Source organism: Oncorhynchus clarkii, chromosome 1, assembly GCF_045791955.1.
Source record: "Oncorhynchus clarkii lewisi isolate Uvic-CL-2024 chromosome 1, UVic_Ocla_1.0, whole genome shotgun sequence".
Taxonomy (NCBI): domain Eukaryota; kingdom Metazoa; phylum Chordata; class Actinopteri; order Salmoniformes; family Salmonidae; genus Oncorhynchus; species Oncorhynchus clarkii.
This window is the reverse complement of record NC_092147.1, coordinates 75,944,452-75,963,294: the sequence shown is the minus strand read 5'-3', so window position 1 is coordinate 75,963,294 and position 18,843 is coordinate 75,944,452. Positions and strand designations below refer to the sequence as shown.

The 18,843-nt window shown below is 40.0% G+C and overlaps 2 protein-coding genes across 3 annotated transcripts; both read right to left on the bottom strand.

The window, feature by feature from the left end:
- Window positions 1–1,721: 1,721 nt before the first annotated feature.
- LOC139412571 (protein phosphatase 1 regulatory subunit 3C-B-like) lies at window positions 1,722–4,382 on the bottom strand. Its single transcript, XM_071159290.1, has 2 exons — window positions 4,183–4,382; window positions 1,722–3,734 (listed from the first exon to the last, which is right to left on the bottom strand). Exons 1-2 carry the CDS (start codon window positions 4,194–4,196, stop codon window positions 2,762–2,764), a joined length of 987 nt encoding a protein of 328 aa, XP_071015391.1. The 5' UTR covers window positions 4,197–4,382; the 3' UTR covers window positions 1,722–2,761.
- A 12,350-nt stretch (window positions 4,383–16,732) lies between these two features.
- LOC139417631 (fibroblast growth factor-binding protein 2-like) lies at window positions 16,733–18,543 on the bottom strand. Of its 2 annotated transcripts, none has more exons than XM_071166842.1 (2): window positions 18,478–18,543; window positions 16,733–17,772 (listed from the first exon to the last, which is right to left on the bottom strand). In XM_071166842.1, exon 2 carries the CDS (start codon window positions 17,663–17,665, stop codon window positions 17,033–17,035), a length of 633 nt encoding a protein of 210 aa, XP_071022943.1. In that variant the 5' UTR covers window positions 17,666–17,772; window positions 18,478–18,543; the 3' UTR covers window positions 16,733–17,032. The 2 variants fall into 2 exon arrangements, with proteins under 2 accessions (XP_071022943.1, XP_071022948.1); XM_071166847.1 differs by lacking the exon at window positions 18,478–18,543 and adding an exon at window positions 18,232–18,277 and having other exon boundaries at window positions 16,739–17,772.
- Between the last annotated feature and the right edge of the window lie 300 nt (window positions 18,544–18,843).

Sequence of the window (18,843 nt, the reverse complement as noted above, 5' to 3'; positions counted from 1 at the left end):
TTCCACCAGAATTTCAGAGAAAATAATGAATCTCTTCTTATCAACCTCCCACCCCTTGTTATGAACCACCACAATGCTATTTTCATGTCTGGATGATGGCAAAACACACCATGTAGTAAATACCAACATCCACACCGGGTCTATGTACATTTTGTAGGTGTGATCCATTGTAAACCTCTTCAGTTTTGGTGCTGTTTATGAACTGCATATTAACTATATATTTCTATTATATCTGCAATTGAATGGTGGCTGGGTTCATGTGCCTTGTGAGATTATCATTAACTAACCTGTACCATAGATAACACTGAGTAGAGCACGCAAAGGCTCCTTGGGTCACAGTATGATGAAACAAATTATGTCCAACTGATTAGCTGGAACAGTTCAAAATTACAATTTACAAGTCAAATTAGATGCATAAAATTGAGCCTTATGAAAACTGTTTTTATCAATAAAACTACTGTCTCCTGCACCCACAGGACAAAAAAACCTTCACCAGGTGAAAATGTAGGTTATATTTGTATTGGTTGTGGACCTCTGTTCAAAACACACAACTATTTTTTTGTTTTCATGCACCTAGTCCCAGGGAAAGATTACCTTAAAAGGGCCTGTTTTTAGCATATTATACTACAGATGTAGGATCATAATTTGAGCAAGTTTGCTCAAGCAGGAAAATAATTTCGGCAGCAACAGGAAATGTGAATTATTATGTTGGTTCAAGTCTGAAATTTAAAAGTAGAAATTACAGACTTCAGAAGCCTTTTTAAACCTCAAATACACCACAAGTTTCAAATGCCCAGCATTGCATGAAAGTTCTACTGGAACAGGGTGATCAAATTAAGATCCAACATCTGTAAATGGGAGGGGTCCATTGCTTTTACGTTCTTATTGCATGGTTGCAATCAGGTTAACCTCAAGTAGTCATCAGTGCTCCGTTAATATTTCACTTACAGTATATTTGACCGACTGACGTGCGTTTTACTGGATGTTTCAAGGCGAGTCTGATATAATATACAGTAGTGAATGCTTCTCGTGTTTCTTTTTTTACAGTAATGCCTCTTGCAGGAAGATATGTTATTGTGTCATCCTCCATAATGCAAAGTTTATCAGGAGGTTTCAGGATATTGGTATCATTCAGGGGCTGGTGAGCAGTCTTATCCTGGGGGCTCTTCCTGTTGAGGCAGAGGAGTTATTATGTGTCCTGCTGGGTATGATTCTGCACAGGAAACTGACTGGAGTCAGACAACACTTTAATTTACATTCCACTGACAAAATAATGCATGGGCATATCACTACCTCTGAAAGAAGAGAAGGATGAGAATATAACTCGGTTCACCTTCTCCCCTGTAAATATATGAAGTTATTTATGTAATAACCAATGACACACTGAAACTTGAAGGCTCCCCTATTGTATGAACTAGCTATGTAATATCCAGCTGTGTGTTTCTACACTGCTCTAACACCAAGGTGTCGCAAGACTGGAGTTTCCTTTCAGCACTCCTCTGGCATGAGCGGTCAACAGACAACTATTTGTCATGCTGCTGACCAAGGTGTAAAATGGAGTCTGTAGTAGAGGTATGACTTCAACCCTCTCCGATGCCTCACAGTCAAAGCCAGTTGTTTAAAACGTGTCAGTGACACCAAGAGAGCTTTGCCATTATTAGGCCCTGCATTGTGGCATACCCCTGAAGAGGTGATGAAAAAGTGACTAGGGATCATGAATGTTTTGTACAATATAACATTTTATTTCTAGAAGGATCACATACACTTTAAGCACACATTCAAGAGCACAATAACCAACCTTTTTTCACAGTAATAATATAAATTAGTGTACATACATACTTCAGCCACACCACTGCTCAACACTCACACCAGAATTACACTTATAGAAATAAGAACAATCACCATTCATAGAGCCCAGTTAAACATAGAATAGGTCCACCACAAGGCACAGTTCTGTAATACTGACTTAACATTATCATGGAACTTATTGAGAAAGAAAAGCATACCAGCATTAACTCCTGTATGAGACAACAGGCCGTGATAATTACATTTCCTGATTGTATCTTACAACTTCACATTGCATCAAATACAATAATAAGCATTTGAAAAGAGATACATGAGACAGCAATGTTGAAAAATCAAATGACACGAGTCTTCATTAAAAACATATATTTTGAAGGTACAAAGGATGTTGAAGGTGCATTTTATAATTTGCCTTATTTACTGAGAAATTCATATACGTTTGTATTTTATTTTTTCACAGATGGATGATACCACTCTTATCCTTCAATATGAAGGACATCCCATTGGTCCGATCCCACCACATACTGTATGTATGGAAATCAGGAAGTTCATCTCAATCAGTGCATTTGCTTACGATAAATTCCAACCCTGAAAATGGGCTAATACCAGGTTACATATTGTCAAACTTAAATTTCAATGGGTATTTGTTTTATAACAAGAAGGATATTGAGAAGGCACTAACTTACTTTACACAAGAATCACATGTAAAATAAAACATAAAATCAATTGCCTCCATCTTTCTGATCATATTAAGAAAGTATCTCTATGGTAACCAAATAGCAGTAGAAACTAGCCATGGTCCATATTTCCATACACTTTTTATTTCTTGATGTGCTTCATTGCATTCAAAGTAGCTTTTGACATTTTAAGATAAGTTATGTCACTAGTACTGCTATCCCTCAGCTCCAAGTGTATCCCTGTTATAACTCTTCACTGTAGCTGAAAGTCTTCCCTAACTTCACCAGTAGTTGGCACCATTCTCAATTCGGCCCCAGCTTTGCAACCCAGGAAAGAGTCCACTTGATGAGCGGGGACTTCCAAACTGGTCAAACCCCATTTCCAGTAGTTTACTGTTCTTGTGCTCTTCTGGTTTCTTACGCTCAACAGGGGTTTTGGGCATTGTTTTCACATCGTCTCCATTCCACCCAATTGGTTTGAGAATGTAGTTTTTCCCGTCATTATTGTCCCAGAAAACCTGGTCTTTGCTTTTGAAGCATATGCAGAATTCGACTCTGTTATAAGTAGGTACGTAACGGGGCAGTTTGAAGACAAAGGCGAATGCGTCTGTGTCCTGGCAACTGTAGACGTTGTTCATAAAGGTGCAGTCAATGTCTGTGTAGGTTTTCCATGAGTCAACAGTTACCCGGACATGGACAGATTTCTCAAAGCCAAGGTTTCGGACTTTCACGGTGCCCGTGAGTGACTTGTCCTGCAGTGTGCAGTTTTCCAGGCACACAGAATTCTTCAACAGCCGGTTCCGGAAGGCCAGGTAGTCTGCAGCGGGTTGGGGAAAGTCCAGCGCCAGGCTTCGCTTGGTGCTGATCTTCAGCTCCATGGTGGCATTCTCCAGGTCTATGAGGTCAAATTGAAAGTTGGACAGCGCAGGCTCCTCATCAAACTTTGAAAAGACGTGGATGGCTGTGAGGGACATGCCTTTGGAGTCGGCGAAGACCACTCTCTTCTTGCCCTTTGAGGTCTTCATGGTTGTCTTGGGGCTCTTCCAGACCAGACTGGGGCCCTCCAGGGGCCTCTGGGAGCTGATGCAGGGCTGTAGGGGCTTGTAGTGGTTTGCCCGGTTCCTGGCCCTCAAGTCCTCATGGGAACTGAGGAAGCTACGGAGAGGTGGCGAGTGTGTGATGTACATGCGCATAGCGATGTCTACAGGCATAACAGGAACCGGCATTGCTGATGAATTTAATACGTGGAGGTACCTGAGGAAGGGGGAACAAACAGAATGTATTTTAATAAAGTCCTTCAATATTTTTTCTTCAGGTCTTTTGAGGTCCCAAAATGTCTTCATCTAAATGTGTTCATTATACACTTCACTATATTATACAGGACAATGTCTAGGTACGTAACGGGGCTCCGTTAAGTACCTACTAAATGTATGTTTTTTTAGTCTCATGATATTACATGGCAGTCAACATTTTTGGAAGAACATCTACTTCACCAGAAAAGTTGTTGCCAAACATAGATTTTTGTTCAGCTCACATGATCGTGCTATTCCTAAAATCTAAATGAAAACCAAAAACGTTTTAAAATGATCAATACAATATTTTATTCTGCTTACAAATTGAGAACCCATCCAAATGAGTTATTGCCTTGAACTGCAAACATCTACTTTAAGGCTACATTAAAAAACAAAACAACGATCCTTACCTCGTGGCACTCATTTGAAAAATGAAGAGAGAGGTTCCAAGACAAAGATGATTGAACAAGATATGCTTTAAAATGTATTGTAATAACTAGTTTTGTTCAAGTATCTTGTCATGAGTTCATAACTTGCAGTCAGTAGTGTTGAGCAGGCATGCCCCCCTTGCTCTCTCTGAAGTTCAGTCTCCCAATGCATGAGAGCCAGTGATTTCAACTGCAATTTCGAGCCAATTTGCATATTTTGCTCACACAGTTTCTCACACAACCAATCAGAGAAACTATGTATTGGACTCTAGCCAACCCACATGGAGTTTTGCATTTGAGGGGGGCCAGTTTGGATTACTCATACTGACACTTTCTATTTTAGAATCATTGTAGACCTCTGCTGGTATTGATCATGTGCTGCAGACAATTCACTATTTCTGGTTCATGTGTTTCAGTTGTACAACTGAATGCATTCAACTGAAATGTGTCTCCCTCATTAACCCAACCCTTCTGAATCAGAGAGTTTAAAATTGAAAAAAATATGAATGGGGACAGAAGTTAGACATGTCTTTTAAATGGAAAAAAAAATATGATTTTAGCAAATCTCAGTTTAATGACTTTATCTCCCCCTAGAGATAAAATCATGTGCATTTTGAGAAGTCATTTGGGGATTTTCTTTTGATCAATTGTTTGCAAGAGTGTTATTTAAGTGTATTTACTGGCTTAATTGGTTTTGGGCCATAGACATAAGTTAACTACTATACATCCTCTAAGACCAAATTAATCGATTTGAATCTCTTTGATATAAGATCTAAAGCCACTTTCTAACAATAAACAGATAATAATATAGTCACGCTGGTCGCCAAACCTATCTTAAATTCTAGATTAAATCGAGGCTACAGTGTCCATAAAGCTGGGTTGCCATGTACGCAGTGTTCCTGCAAATTGGGCTACTTTGAAAAGGATGTGACGTGAAAATGTATTGGTCACGGGTGTCGGGTTTTGGGGCTACTTTTACGTCGCACCGCGGCACCTATGGTATTTCTCTATAGAAAAAAAAGATTTCACTGTGACCCGCTGCTGCTGACTATCAGGCAGTGAGGCAGACTGTTGCTGAGTGAGTGAGCTAGTGAGTGGTGGGGAGGGCCTAAAGGGGTGGGTGTGTGTGTATGTTGAGAAAGCACTGCAGCAGGCAGCTCAGTCCAATATTGGCTGAGTCAGGTGAGTGAGAGGAGCCAGAGCAGTACTCTGTAAGTCCAGTGTAGGTAGGCTATTTAGATCGTCTTTATGGAAACACTTATTTTTCCATAAAACATATTCACACGCTAGAACTGCTCCGCATCAAGAAATAATGGCAGCAAAGCACTTGAAAACGACTTTGGGCGCATTTGATAAATTCACTTGGACGTGGTTTAAACTCCATTCTAATGTCTACTTTGCTTATGGAAAACGGTATCAAAAAAAAGTGTTTTAAGCATGCTCAGTTCTTGGGTCTCGGGGCTGCTCAATATGAAATTGGAAATGGAAGTTATGGAACTCCCTGGCGTGCTTCTGTTATGAAACTGACATTAAATATGGATAATGATACATTTGAATCTGTTAGTAGTAATCTGCATAGTCATTTATACTGTAGGCCACTGTAGGTTACCATTTCATACAATAAATATGTTTAAATTATGATATCACTGGAATCATTGCAAATCCATTTGTGCCACTTGTGTAACCTACCTGGAGCAGTCAAACTGATTTAATAAAAATCCTGTAACTTCAGTTTGTTGTTGTAGCCTTTTGGAAGTGGGACAGCCCCAGCAGCAATTATTAATGGCAATGTTTAGTTAATTGAATTTGAAGTTATCAAAGCTCTATCGCAATTGCCAATCAGTTGTTAGAACGCATTGACAAAAATAGTCCGTCAGATTAGGCTACAGGTGATTGAAATTATGACTCCATCCTCAGTAGCCTATTCTAGCAGGCTATTGGGAACAGAAGCTCTTCTTACCTCGAAGTCACCTCGCTATTCATGTTGAATAAATTAGTCTTGACAATTTGAACTAAGCAAAGTTCAGTCTACATCTACATCTACGTACATTTTGCAGACTATCTGAAACGGGATGTAGGTCTATCAGGGGCTACAGACTCCCTGCATCTAGCTAAGCAAACCATGGCACATAATGGCTCAATTGACAGAAAATTGCCTAACATTAGTCTTTTAAAGTTTGTTCAAGTGTTTCTAGCTCAGAGAACCTATCTGGCTGACCGACTGGTCCTATATATTATTTTAATTGCAGGACACTGTAAAGTCCATTATTCACCTGAAGAGTATGAATTAGGCTGTTTGAAAATGTTTGACTCCTAAGTAACCTGAATCCTAAGGTTTGAATACTAGACAACCTGTACTTCAAACATTGTTTGACATTGTTTGAAGTACAATAAACCAACATAGCTACTGTAGTAGGTCAACGGATGTGTGCTGGAAAACCTTGGTCGAGCATGGGTGGAAAACCTTGGTAGAGCATGGGTGGAAAACCTTGGTAGAGCATGAGTTTGTGCTCATGTGAATTTCCGTTCTTTTTCGGTTTCAGACCAATGCCTACTTCTCACATGAAACGTATTTTGGGGTTTTAAATTAGTATATAGAAATCAGTCATCAAATCACTGTGTGTGTTTTCCTATTCTTTAAATTGAGTGAATGTATTTGATGTTAAAAAAAGGTTGTTCAGGATGGCAACTTAATTCCCTTCAATATTTGGGCCGTAGCGAGCTCCTTCATCAAAGCACTATTGCAAAGCATTTGTCATAATGTTACAAATTAACATCTATAATTCAGTAGTTATCTGTACTCATAGATTACATTCATGGTTTAATAAATATACACTTATTCAGATATGGCAAAAGAAATCTAACACTTGAAAGCAAAGTCAAATTAAAAAGATCTAGGAATACCAGTATGTCATGAATAGTCCAAATGTTTCTGTATTAATTTTGCCATACTAATAGCTGAGGTAATTATGTTCATTAAATGCTTTATAATCATTAATTTAATACAAAAAAGAAGAATTGAAAGGACGCAACCATTTTGGAGGACCTGGCTGAAGATCCATAGTATAACAGCCATTTGGGAGTTGGTGGTGTTGAGTACTGGCCCTGAGCATTCAGAGATGTGTATCCCAACCGGAAATGAATATGAGATTTTTGTAATACTGCATGCTCCTGAGTTGGATAGTATAAATATTGCAATGTCCTTATCCCTGACCATTACAGATGATCAATGGGAGTGGGACAGCCCCAGTTGCATCTTTCTCCACAGTGGCTCCACTCACATTAGATAGACACTCACATGGGCCAACACCACTATCAGTCTTCCACTGTGTGTTTAACTTGACCTCCAGCCACATAGTTATTTTAAACAGGTGTGGAATCCGCTAATTCATCCATATCAGCAATTGCCGATCAAAACTAGCCTATTTGTTTATGGTCAGGGATACTGGATTGAGCAACGTTGCAACACAAACCTGGCAAAAAATGTACAAGTTCTGACACACTGAAAGTCCAGTCAATGACTTATGGATTTTCCGACAGGTCAGTTGGCATGGTTAGGTTACTGCCTGCCCACCCACTGACCTTGCAGTGCGTCGTGGCCTGGTGGTCAGGAGAGGATCGCTCTTGCTGATTGGCTGAAATCTGTGATATGCTTGGCTGATGAAACATCTCTTTCTTTGCCCTGACACCAGTGGTAATACATGTAAATCATGTTGTAGGCAGTAGCAAGTTGTAGGCAGTAGCACATTGAGGAGAGACTTTAACTTCAACCAAAGGTGTCACGCTCCTTACAGAGCTTAACAGAAAATAACAGAATACCAAGCCCTCCACAATGTTTTCGTGGGTAGAGAGGGACAATAGACTGGAGAAGCACAGCGTACAGTAAGGGGAAGGTTGCACCATTGAATGTAATGTGTTGTGACATACTTCAACATACAATTTGGCAGTCAGTCAGCCTGTGTCTGTTTGAGTATAAAGTGCAGGAGCAGAAGCCAAGAAATGAATTCCAATTTGCGAACATTTTGAGGAGGTCTTACCTGCTTGACTTTTTCCACATTTTTTTAATGTTAAAGCCTTATTGTAAAATTGATTCAATTTATTTTATTTCCTCATTAATCAACACACAAAACCCCATTTTGCAAAGCAAAAACAGTTTTTTATATTTTTTTTGCAATTGTATTACACATAAAAACTAAAATATCACATTTACATAAGTATTCAGACCCTTTACTCAGTACTTTGTTGAGGCGCCTTTGGCAACAATTACAGCCTTGAGTCATCTTAGGTATGATGCTACAAGCTTGGCACAGCTGTATTTGGGGAGTCTCTCCCATTCTTCTCTGCAGATCCTCTCAAGCTCTCTCAGGTTGGATGGGGAGTGTCGCTGCACAGCTATTTTCAGGTCTCTCCAGAGATGTTCAATCGGGCTCTGGCTGGGCCACTCAAGGACATTCAGAGACTTGTCCCGAAGCCACTCCTGTATTGTCTTGGCTGTGTGCTTAGGGTCGTTGTCCTGTTGGAAGGTGAACCTTCGCCCCATTCTGAGGTCCTGTGTGCTCTGGAGAGGGTTTTCTTCAAGGATCACCCTGTACTCTGCTCCGTTTCCCTCTGAAATACATCCCCACAGCATGGTGCTGCCACCACAATGGTTCACAGTTGGGATGGTGCCAACTTTCCTTCAGACGTGACGCTTGACTTTCAGACCAACTTAAATCTTGATTTTATCAGACCAGAGAATCTTGTTTCTCATGATCTGAGAGTCTTTAGGTGAATTTTGGCAAACTCCAAGCAGGCTGTCATGTGTTAATTTTTATTATTACTTTTTATTTTAGCCTACTTGGTAATTATTTTCTTCTTGAACTGCACTGTTGGTTAAGGGCTTGTAATTAAGCATTTCACGGTAAAGTCTACACTTGTTGTATTCGGTGCATGTGGCAAATAAAGTTTGATTTGTATTGATGTGCATTTTACTGAGGAGTGGCTTCCGTCTGGCAACTCTACCATAAAGGCCTGATTGGTGGAGTGCTGCAGAAACGGTTGTCCTTCTGGAAGGTTCTCCCAAAGGAACTCTGGAGCTCTATCAGAGTGACCATCTAGTTCTTGGTCACCTCCCTGAATAAGGCCCTTCTCTCCCTATTGCTCAGTTTGGCCGGGAGGCCAGCTCTAGGAAGAGTCTTGGTGGTTCCTAGGGTTTATTTTTGTTGGATAAAGGGAAACTGAGTAGAGCTAAGCACAGGCAAAATCCTAGTGGAAAACCTGGTTCAGTCTGCTTTCCAACAGACACTGGGAGACATTCACCTTTCAGCAGAAAGTTAACCTAGAACACAATGCCAAATATACACTGGAGTTGTTTACCAAGATGACATTGAATGTTCCTGAATAGCCTAGTTACAGTTTTGATCAGCTTGGCAAAATGGCAATACTTGAAAATGGCTGTCAAGCAATGATCAACTTACGTATTGTCCATTAAATGAAAAAAAGACACTACATAGTATTTTGTGTAGATTGTTGACAACGATTGACAATTCAAATCATTTGAATCCCACTTTGTAACACATGAAAATGTGGAAAAAGTAAAGGGTTGTGAATACTTTCGGAAAGGCACCATGTGTAAATCCACTCGTCTTTTAGTAGTGGTGATGGACAGACACCTGTAGGGAGTAATATCCTCCAGCAGATGTCAACATCTTCATGGGCAGTTCACACTAAAACATGAGTATTGACATTCTTGAAGTCAAATAAAGGATTAAAGAAACGTTTTCAAATGTACTATACTAATGGGTGAGTATATTAAACTATCTGCTGTCCATTTTGCTTTATGTGGGAAGCCATCCAGTATCTTTTATCTGAGCTTTTTTCCAGATCTATCAAAGATGTTACCCATTCTGCTCTGTCCTACTGAACAGTCCCTCCAGGATATTGCATTTATTTTGTGTGATATTTGCCAGCAAAAAATGCTTGATTTAGCTGCAGCAGTTCTGATATTTTGCAAAATGCGATGACTTTGTCCAATTTGTCCCGAAATATCAAACTAGTTTGGTGACGTGTGGCTTGATCAAACTATATTATGCGGTAAATTGGTTGAAATTGCGGGCCCTATTTTTGCACTGCGGTGATTGGTCAGTTTTATGCGATAAAATTAGGTCAGATTCGATTATGCTGAACCGTGGGGCACCAGTCTACGGCCCGTGACGTGAACAGGCAAAAACAATGAGTGAGGAGCGCCTTTCTCAAATCAAACCATAGTCTTCGCCGCTCGGCCATGTTGTCAACACTGCATTATGGTGCATCGTCCAGAAAAATATAAATAAAATATACTATTTTTCATAAAATATATCAGAATTTTCAAACTAGTTTTAATTGGGAATGCAGATAGTGTTTTCATCAAAAACAATAACTTTTGCACGTGAAAACACAAAATCGTACTCATTACCTAACTTTTGTTTTGACCTGACTTCGCTGTGGGCTTTGAAAGGGCACCTGGCTCATGCCCAGATGGCAGCCTGGTTCCAAAACTAATGCAGTCAGCTTCACCCGGTGCAAAACACGCCTACCTGGACACCAGCGCCAGATTAATCAAATCTCCTCACTGATTTGACCGTTTTATGTGGAAATAGTGCAGTGATGGGTCAAATTTGCAAGCTTTCGCATAATATGCGGGGAATTATTGATTTTGCAATAAAAATACTGGAGGGACTAACTGAATGTCTCAAGGACAAGGGCGTTTAGAAAGAGGCCCACCATGGAGGTGCTGAGTGTGGGGCTGGGGGCGACAGGACACTGGCAGCATGCCTATTGGGCACTTCATTTACGAGCACTGAATGACAGCCAAATGAACACCCTATGAATTGCATGGGACAGGGGGATGGGAGAGGGCTTTAAGAGACCAGAGAAATGGGGGAAGATTACACTTTTGGGAGATGTAGGCCTATAACTAATTTGCATGTGGTGTTCTAGCTCCATCCAACGTGATGTGGCTCTCAAAATAGGGCTCTCTCACTATAGTCTATAGTGCCACTGCAGTCACTCAAAGTGAAGCTGAGAAGAGTTTGGAGAATACTAAGCATTTATTTAGAAGAAAAACATGATCATATATTTGAAAATTGCTTTAAATAAAATGGCAGCATGTTTGTTATGTTTGTCTAACATTCCTGCATTTCATTCACTGCAAAAATACAATATGCACAACATAAAATTACAACCAAGCCTCTGTTTTGTTGAACACTGTTACAAGACTGTAAACTATAGAACTTTCATTACTTCTCTGCAAGTCTTCTTGATTATCTTCTTCAAGAAAAGCTGCATCCCACATCATCACAAGACCATCAATTAAAATTCCCAGTCATCATCAGCAATAAACATAGATTATAAAAAATAAAAACATTTTAAGCTCATGGCAGCACCTGCTAGATGTGATCAAGTCGACAAAACACAGCCTGACAAAAATAAAGGGACTAGAAATCACCTAGGCCACCACTATTGACTACCTTCAGATTGTCAATCAAACTTGTAGGGAAGAGTGTGGTATGTTGAGCAATTTGTTACATTCAGCATCACTCCGTCAAGGGAAATATAGTATTATTTCTAACAAATACCTCAACACATATTTCAGGATTCTGTGTATCCCTGTCAACATAACAGATTTGAAAACATAGCTTGTCCAAAAAAGTGGTTTCTTGGCACATCTTACATGTAACACCTGATTTACTTTAAAAAAAGGAACATCTCAAGAGGTGGTCCAGGTAAGTCCTGACATCGCATGAGTGGGGGGGACTCACAAAATCTTACTTGTACTCTATTGCTCCTCTGTTGTTCCTCAAGTAAGAGGGGAGGCAGATGACATGCCCTACTCCTTGAAGTTTGCAGTTGTCTATTTTGTGATGTTTTACCCTTTAGTGTGTGTACTTTACTGTACTTCTACTTGGGAAGTTCAAACAAATATTCAAATGTATGCCTACATTCAGATATAGATCTCTCTGTTCAATATCACTTACCCATCCATTTCTTGATGAGTTCTTTCGGACCGGTATTTTGTTAGGCAAGTTCTCTGCATTTGATTATTGATATGTTTAGCAAGCTCAGACTCCATGTCATCAGATAAGACCTTGTGTGCCTCTGCTACTCCATTACACTCTCACAGATACATGTTCATTTCTTTGTTGTCAATGTACCTCTTCAGTGTCATTCAGTCTATTTATTCATCCTTGCTGCTGCTCCAATTGACTTCTTCCCTTCTCTCACTTCCTTGGCTGCTCTCTCAAGAACCTCTAGGAAGGCTAGGCCCCTGCTGGTTTTATGTTTGTATACACGGGGCATGGTGATGTCTGCTCTGTAACAATAAAAATGCACTGTCTTGAGTTCATATGTATGACACATTGCAAAAATACTAGGCAAAATGTAATCATCATTTGTAAGGGGTATGGTGGCCAATCAACTTAGCCCAATGGCAATTGGCTCAACTTACCCGAAGGCAAACTATTTTATTATTATTTTCCTGTATTTAACTACGCAAGTCAGTTAAGAACAAATTCTTATTTTCAATGATGGCCTAGAAATATTGGGTTAACTGCCTTGTTCAGGGGCAGAACAACAGATTTTTACCTTGTCAGCTCAGGGATTTGAGCTGATTCCAACGCTCTAACCACTAGGCCACCTGCCGCCCACACAGCTACAAGGATACACTTTCATGCTAGGTTTAGGACTTCATATGGTAGCTTATAGAGACCCCAACTGATGTATAGAACAATCTTAAAAGCATCTACTTTGTTTAGATAGAATGTATTGTGAAACCTATAACCCAAGAACACATTTGACTTTGTAAAGAACCTAACTTATTTACCACTTTTTCCATGTGGTTTCTTCATTCACAGACTACTTGAAATTATGATATCTTCCTAAATATTTGGTAACATTATTAATTTTGTTTATGGTTTCCTAGAAACAAGTGGTGGCTCAACTAACCATTTGGCTGAACTTATCCCACTCTACCCTACCAGAATGGTACTAGCTTCACAATGACACCAACATCGAATGATTTGATGAGCATAAACATTTGGTAAGTGGTACACAAGGCTTTACAACAGGGTGTAACTGTGCAGCCAGATATCTTGAGTCACGTGTGATTCCAAACGTCCCTTTGCTTTCATTTAAACCCCTGAATCACAGCCATGGTTGCTGTTCAATCTTAAGCATCTGGTAATTGGATGCACAAGTCTGGAAATTGACTGGATTTGCGGCCAATTATTTCTCTGTCATCATCAGATGCAAACGTGTGTCTGTGTCAGTTGCCCCTGGTGATTATAGGAGAGCCCATTTCACTTGTAAACATAAGGACATATTAAGTTGCTGCTGTTGAAACTCAGTAAAAACTTTGCTTGGATGAAATAATAATTGACCTGCTAATGGGGGCTGGTGGAGGTGTGTAATATGGCATGGAAAAAGCTTAAATGATGTAGGCATTCTTGCAGGGTAAAATTAATCACATTGCAATTAAGAATGGAGTGTGTGACTTTCATTTCTTCTTTGGAGTTCACTGTTTGTCTGCATACCAAGTCACTCACAGTAGTGTATTCTGATTCTTCCTTAGCCCTGCTTCTGGGGGTACAATGTAGAAAACAGTAAAAAATAAAGAAAAACCCTTGAATGAGTAGGTGTGTCCACACTTTTGACTGGTACTGTATGTGCTGTACAGTGGTGTAGTGGTGCCTGGAGAATTTTGCCAAAAATTTTCCAAACGGCCGCCCAGCGAAGGAAAGGCGTTCTGTGTGACAAATTCTATGAGAAACAGTGACATACAATCTGAATGACTTTAGTCTTTCACAGTCAGGCCAACCCAAGCTGTACTGTGTAGTAGGCTAATAGTAGGTCTGCAATTGAAACAGATAAACTGAGTCTGAAATTCACAGGTTTACCATTTTCACAATTTTTTTCAGGTTTTGTTTCTCAAAGTCCCACTTTTTTAACAGAAAATAACAAATTGTTATTTTCTAAGCCCATAACAATGCTAGAACCACATCAGGAGACCACTTTTGAGGTCTGGGAAAAATCTAAGAATGTTGTATTTTTGAGATTAGTTATCCTTTAAGTCAATTGTGCAGGCACCTAGCAATGTTGTTTGATTTGCTATTTCTGTAGCACATGAGATGGATTTTGCTAAATAAATGGTCCATTTGATTGATGCAAATAATCATGATACCATTATGTCAGGAAGGTATAGGCTACTATGTAGCTAGTTAATATTTAATAAGACGTTTTTGGGGAAAGCCTTTCCATCTATCAGAAGACGGTTAGGTCTATCATTAGCACTGCTATATTTTTCCGGTTCCTTCATTGTTTGAAACCTGGACGTTTTACTTCATATTATGAGGCATGTCTTACATTGCCTCAAAGTCGCCTACAGACAAAATATTTCAACTTTATTTCATTGTCTAGCAGCCAAAGACATTATTCTAATCATATTAGCAACCCATGATAGTCGTTGCGTCTCTCCCGCCTCTTTCTATCAGATATTTCCATCTCTGTACATGAAACTGCTTGCATGTGCGGTGCGCATTTTAGAACAATGTTTTCCCTCCAAATTGCATTTTGGAACATTCACGCATAGGCCTACTGCCGTGTGTACATTGCTGCGCCTAAAATGTGAATAAATAATAGTTTATCAACATTTTAAGCTAAACATTCAGATCTGTTCCATCATTCCTATACTCTTAGAAAAACGGGTTCCAAACGTTTTTTTCGATGGGTTCTCCTATGGGAACAGCCAAATAACCCTTTTTTTCTAAGAGTGTATTAATTGATACCTTCACTACACTTCATTGATACGTATTGGTGGGGATTAAGAAGTGAGTATACACATTGCCTACTGAAAATAAGTGGGTATACGCCATATACCTGGGTATACACTCCACTACACCACTGGTGCTACAGATGTAAATGAAGGGTTTAGAGAGGTTGGAGGCATGCTGGGCTGCGCTATCAAAGGAATATCATCACGTTTTGCAGATGATTTAGGCCCGAGGAACAAACGGTTAAATCTCTAGTGTGAGTTGATTGGGATTGAGTTGCTGACCCAAACAACAATGTACTTTGAAATAAACATCACATGTACTGCTTTCAGAGGTGCGTAATCAGTATGTTACTCAGACAGAGAGTTATGGAGGACAGTTTTGTGACAGAAAGACACAGACAGGGAAGAGTATCAATTCCCTGTAGGAAAAGTCTGGTTCAGGCGGGATGAATCACACCATGACTGTCAGCCCATCCTCTTTCTATTTACAAACCCACCTTCGAATTGGCCATCATCATCACATACATTTCACAGAGACCACACATGGACACACACACAAATGCACAGTGAGACTTTTAGGCAGAACTCTGTGGCTCTGGTTGGTATAATCAGTCCAAGTTATTTTGTTTTGTTTGCGTTGCTAACCTGAACAAAATAGGAGACTTAAACAGCTTAGCTGGACTTCTATCCCTGTCACAACACAACAAAAAAAAACGATTTGTTTCTTTCATTGAATTGTTTGTAACTGAGTCTAATGTGAAAATAGTGTGGGACCCAATATAGTGCCAGGAGGTACCCCCTGCCATCTGCTAGCATTGGCAACTCACAATGGGATGTGTGTTGTCTGTGGACTGTGGCCACTGGCTACCACATAACACAATGGCTTACACACAAAGCAACTCTGGACCAGACAGACAGTATTTCAATTGACTGCCACACTGAGTTGTCTCATGAAGATAATCTCAATCCAATCATGGATAAGAAAGTCATGATAGAACCACAGATAAATAAGATTGTACTTTTAGATTTTTTCGGGGAACTATTTATAAACATCCACTTATTACTGTAGTCATAATACTGATTTATTTCACCAATTTATTTCATCAATTGTGAAAATGTGGATATTCAATGTGTCACAAGAGGAGACATGTCAGTATCACCTCAGAAACGAATCACAACAGGTTCCCAAGATATATTTTCAATTAACTCTTTCATTATGTCTATTCTAAGTTCTGTTCACGAGGTCTCACAGACGTGACCCTACGTTTCACCACTTACAAAGACTTGAAAATAATCTGTTGATCAGCAGGGTTGGCAATTTTTAAGAACTGCATTTTCTGTGTTATGTTGACATAGTTTTGGTAAAGAAAAATAAACGATGGCTCGAGAGATGATTTATTTTCTGGCAACTAATATGTAGCTGGGATTGCAACAATTTAAAGGGATGAACTAGGTGGAAAATACATAAAAGGTTATCATGATTATCATGTTGATTACAATTGATTTGTTATCATCAAGTGTAAACACTACAGCACAAAGATCTGGTCAATATTATTGTGTTTTGAATACAGTATTACTTTATTTCCCCAGCTCCTGGAATAGTACTTATAATAGCACAAATATAATAGACAATAGAAATACCAGGCAACTATATCATCCATATAGTCCTACTAATTAACAACTTGTAAAAAAAAGAACCATGTCATCTGTGTTGATTTATTACATGAGTCGAACAACTGTTAAATGGTTATATAGTACGGTATGTTTATTCACAGGTAGAATTTTGTATGCTGTGTTAAAGTTAAAAAATAGAAATCTGATACAAGTCTAGTGACTACAAATGAACAGTAGCAAATATTGTCTGTAGAAAATAAGATTAGTTTCACAATAAAATAAACACAAATAAATCTCTGCAGCCTACATTTAGGCTCTATATCACTTTATACAAAAACATTTTTGTTTACCTAGCAAAGAAGTAAGCCCGCATACAGAGGTGAGTTCATCAGCTTTGTCCCTTTTTTATCTTACAAAAACCATACAAAGACTTTAACCTTCAAAAAAACTTACAAAGAATGAGCAGACAGAATGCCATCCCTCGGCACAATAATTCTCCACTGGCTCCATGTCGTTCACCTCCCCATCCCTCTCCTCTAACAACGGAGTCATATCCTCTTTCTTCTCCTCCTTCTCTACCATTTCCGGAACCAGGGACACTGAATCCTTCTTGCCTCTGCCTTTCCCCTTCTCTTTGAGCTTCATGTGCGACTCCATGGGGGCCTTGCATGAGCGGGTCTTCAGCACCTTTTCACCGTCGCACGCACTCCTCCTCTTCTTCAACTTGCCCACCAATTGTTTCCAATGCCTGACCTGTGCTTTCCTGTCACTGTAGGCTTGGCACAGGTCTGGCTGTCCAGTGTAGCGGCACCAGTAGGTCTGCTCCTCGGATCTACAGCTGACAAGCAAGTTCACTACGCCCTCCCCGGACGTATCCCAGGTACAGTTGTGGCCAACCTTTGTGCTGAACCCTCCTGAGCTGGGGACAGAGTTCTTGGGCTTTTTGCCTGCTGGTGGTGGTGGTGGGGGCTGCGACATCTTGTTGTCGGAGTTCTGGCGTTTGGCCTCAGTGCTGGGCAGGACAGGGAGGCACAGGAGGAAGAACAGAAGCCACAGGAATCTCATGGCTCGGGGTGATTACTGCTACTTGAAGGGTTCTATATTCAAATGCAGCCAAGCATCAGTAGCACGCCCGAATGAAACGAAAATCGGACTCGCCACAATCAAAATACCTGCAGGGAGTGATAAAGGAGAGGCAAAACAAAGTGAAACATGAGTGAATTAAACACACCTTACATAGTTAACCCATTCTCTTTCTTTTCATAAAAACACGAGAAATGTCACTACATTTTGCTATGTTCCCTGCTTAGAATACCCCAAAAAGCTGTGCAAAAATGAGTAACTAAAAACACATTCATAACAAATGTTACGTTTACAACATCTATGTTTATTTTCAGTGCACCTTTTAAATTAATCATAATATAATTTTTGTTTTTTACACCTCATTAAATCAATGAGGGAGGAAAGCTTCAGCTCTAAGCTATAGATAGCTGCGGGTTTTGGGTGTTCAGCCCAAAACTGCATTGCTACCTGGTGCACGGGACTAATCCGTATAAAAATCACCTCTACAAACATTTTTGAGTAAGAATCAGCTCATGCTTTTTACACAGGACTACTCTGAAAATCCTTACTTTGAGTGTATCCTGCCGTGCGAAGGAAACCATATTGGAGTGATCCAATATACTGCTACAAAACAAAGACATGCACCAAAACAAACACCCCCAAGTCGGCTCAGAATTTTTTTACTTACAAGTAACATGAAAAAAATATGCATGCACAGCAAGCATACAGTCCACCTGCCTGCAAAAACAAATTGTACTAATCAAATTATTTCCAGTTTCAACATTTGGTATTTGGTATCTAAAGGTTGCACTTACCATGTGGAGACCCAGTGTTTGCTGCTATTCAAAATGCGGGGTCCCGGGACGCTTGCGTAAAAAAAGGGTTATAGAAGGATAAAGGAGAATGGGGAGGGGTAGAGAGGGGAGTGTTCAGGGCATAAATGGGTCTGCCCAGACCACCCTTAAGCAGGCCCCCTCCTACTGTAACAATACCCCTCTCAACCCCCTGCCTAAAGACTGTATTATCTGTGTGTGGGGCTGGGGTGGGAGGTGGAGTTTGGGTCATGGCGTGTTGCCTCACACACACCCATACCCAACACACCCCCTCTTCACGGCTAAGAAGACAATGTACACACTTGCCAACGTTTCCTCGCAACACACGGACTTCTTAAGCAGCTCTCA